The sequence below is a fragment of the Hyposmocoma kahamanoa genome, unplaced genomic scaffold (assembly GCF_003589595.1).
Source record: "Hyposmocoma kahamanoa isolate Upper Pololo Valley unplaced genomic scaffold, ASM358959v1 159, whole genome shotgun sequence".
NCBI lineage: Eukaryota > Metazoa > Arthropoda > Insecta > Lepidoptera > Cosmopterigidae > Hyposmocoma > Hyposmocoma kahamanoa.
In genome coordinates, this window is record NW_020653571.1 from 225,514 (window position 1) to 228,089 (window position 2,576).

The 2,576-nt window shown below is 34.3% G+C and overlaps 1 protein-coding gene across 2 annotated transcripts in view; it reads left to right on the forward strand.

The window, feature by feature from the left end:
* Window positions 1-2,576, forward strand: part of LOC113240608 (snake venom 5'-nucleotidase-like) — a 48,830-nt gene that overhangs the window by 44,529 nt on the left and 1,725 nt on the right. For both annotated transcript variants that reach the window (XM_026477946.1, XM_026477945.1), the window contains exon 14: window positions 853-949. In XM_026477946.1, the coding sequence (XP_026333731.1) occupies window positions 853-949 (97 nt within the window). The remainder of the gene's footprint in view (window positions 1-852; window positions 950-2,576) is intronic.

A 2,576-nucleotide genomic window follows, 5' to 3' on the forward strand; every position in this document is an offset into this window, starting at 1 on the left:
TGAAACAACTCCACTAGTTTTTATTATGATTATTGCTATTAATGCTGGCTACGGTGAAGAGGGTTCTAAAATCTCTCACTAGATGTCACTAGCGGCTCAGATAGCCGAGGAAAAAAGCTATTGAGGTACCCTCTTTCCAACAAAAAAGAATCATAGAAATCGGTTCACAAATTTTGGAGTATTTAAAAAGAGTAATAAAAAAAGAATTGAGACCTACTCCTTTTTTTAAGTCGGTTTAAAAACACAGACAGACTCACATCAGAGCGGATGAAGCGGAAAAGATAGTATGAGAGAGGATGATGTTTAGATGTATACAGTATTTTTGTTAAATGGGACAATATGTTGAAATCCGAAACCATAGAAAATACAGGGAAACTGTCCTAGGAACAATTATGCCTTTTTTTGTGAAAACAATTTTGGCATAGTCAATTTTTTGGTCAAGCGTGAGTTGTCCATAAAAATAATAAAATTTATTGATATTTTTTTTTAGTGCTGATCGACTCAGTTTCATGAAGGAACCATTTCGTTGTATGGGACGAAAAAATCGGGTCAGCAGAAGTTGGCCAAATTTCATAAAATATTTATTCATACAAAATGAATAAAATTAACTATTTTTTGAACGCTAATAGACTCAGTTTCTTTAAGGATGACTTCATTGTATCGGAAGAAAAAATCAGGATAGCAGAAGTTGGTGGAGGTAGCTGCTGTACTGATTCTTTTATTCCAATACAATAACATCATTCTAATAAGAAACGGAAATCATCATTAAAAAAAATTGCAAATTTTATTCATTTTGTGTAATTTACCGAACGGTGTAATTTACAGAATTATCAATAAAATTCTTTCACACAGGTTAACTCGCCGAGCGTCGTTAGATGACCTAGAACAACAGTCTTGTGAGCTTGCACCTAAAATCGAGAATCGCATTGTCATCCTCGACAAACCTGAGGTAACATAATAAGCACTATTCAAAAATCCACTCAAAATTCTACTTCCTCTAAAAGCTAACATCAGTTGCTCCATGGATTTGCATTAATACTTGTAGCAGCCACCAGACGTGCCAGAATGTCAAACCCTTGAAAAGGTTGTAACCCTAATGAACTGTGACCTGGTTCACGGCCGTAAGTGTGAGGCCAGACGTGCGTAATTTTGTGAGTTGCGTAGTTTGCGCTGCATTCGGTTTCATATAAAAGTACGCCTTCTCTCATCTGCCTACTCATGGGCGTAATGTCGACTGACTTTCGGTCACATCGTGGGACGGGCTGGCGCGGGTGGAGGTAGGGGTAAGGGAAGGGGTCACTTTGGTATAAACGCTTTTTTCTTTTTTTACCCCTATCACGATTATTTGAATTATGAATTGTTCGTTTGAAATTTTACCTTGTATTTACAATATTTATTATTATTATTAATATGTACTTTTTTTTAAATAATTCTGCCTTTTTTATTACCACTCAGTAAATAGATGTACGTTGAATGTAATTATCAAATCATTGGCACACTTTGTCACGTCATGATATTTTTTTAAGCTTCTGTGATATCCTGTAATTGGCATTATATACTGGCATCGAGTATACAGGCTGTAAATTTGAGACGGGGCAGCAAGGCCAGCTACCTTAATCGTTGTAGTTACAGGAAAACGGTTCTAGAAGACTATCCATGAATTTTGAATATATTTTGATTGGCATTCACAGATTTTCAAAAAATGGTACAGTCATCAAGATAAAAGGTAATTTATACAAAACTTCTTTTTATGCCATTCGATCCAGTCTCTGGTAAGGATCAATAGTCTCTATGGGACAAACTGAGGTAAGAGTACTCGAAATGTCAGAAATCGCAACAAACTTTTTACCATGCATTTTGTAGGGACATATTTAGTAATCAATTATTCTAGGTAATTAAGGAAGCTAATAAATTAGTCTACAAATAAGAATTAAGTAAAACCAAATTATAATCACATTATTTTTTAAATTTCGAATAGCTTTGTTTTGTTTTGTTAATAGAGAATTGTCACTTTTAATACGATTTTTAATCAAAATGTTCTCAAATGTGGAAACAAATGAATTCGAGTAAAATTTCAGCCGCTACTTGCTCTTTGCGGAAGAGAGCGAATAATCGAAGGCGGTAATCAATTCTAGCACTTACTATCATAGAATTTTTATGTTATTTTGCGTTTCGTTATTGTTTTTATTTTGAAATACATAATACGTATACAATTTATTAATTTCCTTAACTACCTAGAATAACTGATGACTAGATATGTCCCTACAAAATGTATGGTAAAAAGATTTTTGCGATTTCTGACATTTCGAGTACTCTTACCACAGTTGGTCCAATACAGACTATTGATCCTTACCAGAGACCGGATCGAATGACATAAAAAAAAGTTTTGTATAAATTGCCTTTTATCTAGCTGACTTTACCATTTTTTCAAAATCTCTGAATGCCAATCAATATATCTTCAAAATTCATGGATAGTCTTCTAGAACCGTTTTGCTGTAACTACAACGATTAAGGTAGCCGGCCTTGCTGCCCCGTCTCAAATTTACACCCTATATAACCAGTACACTGATCATGTA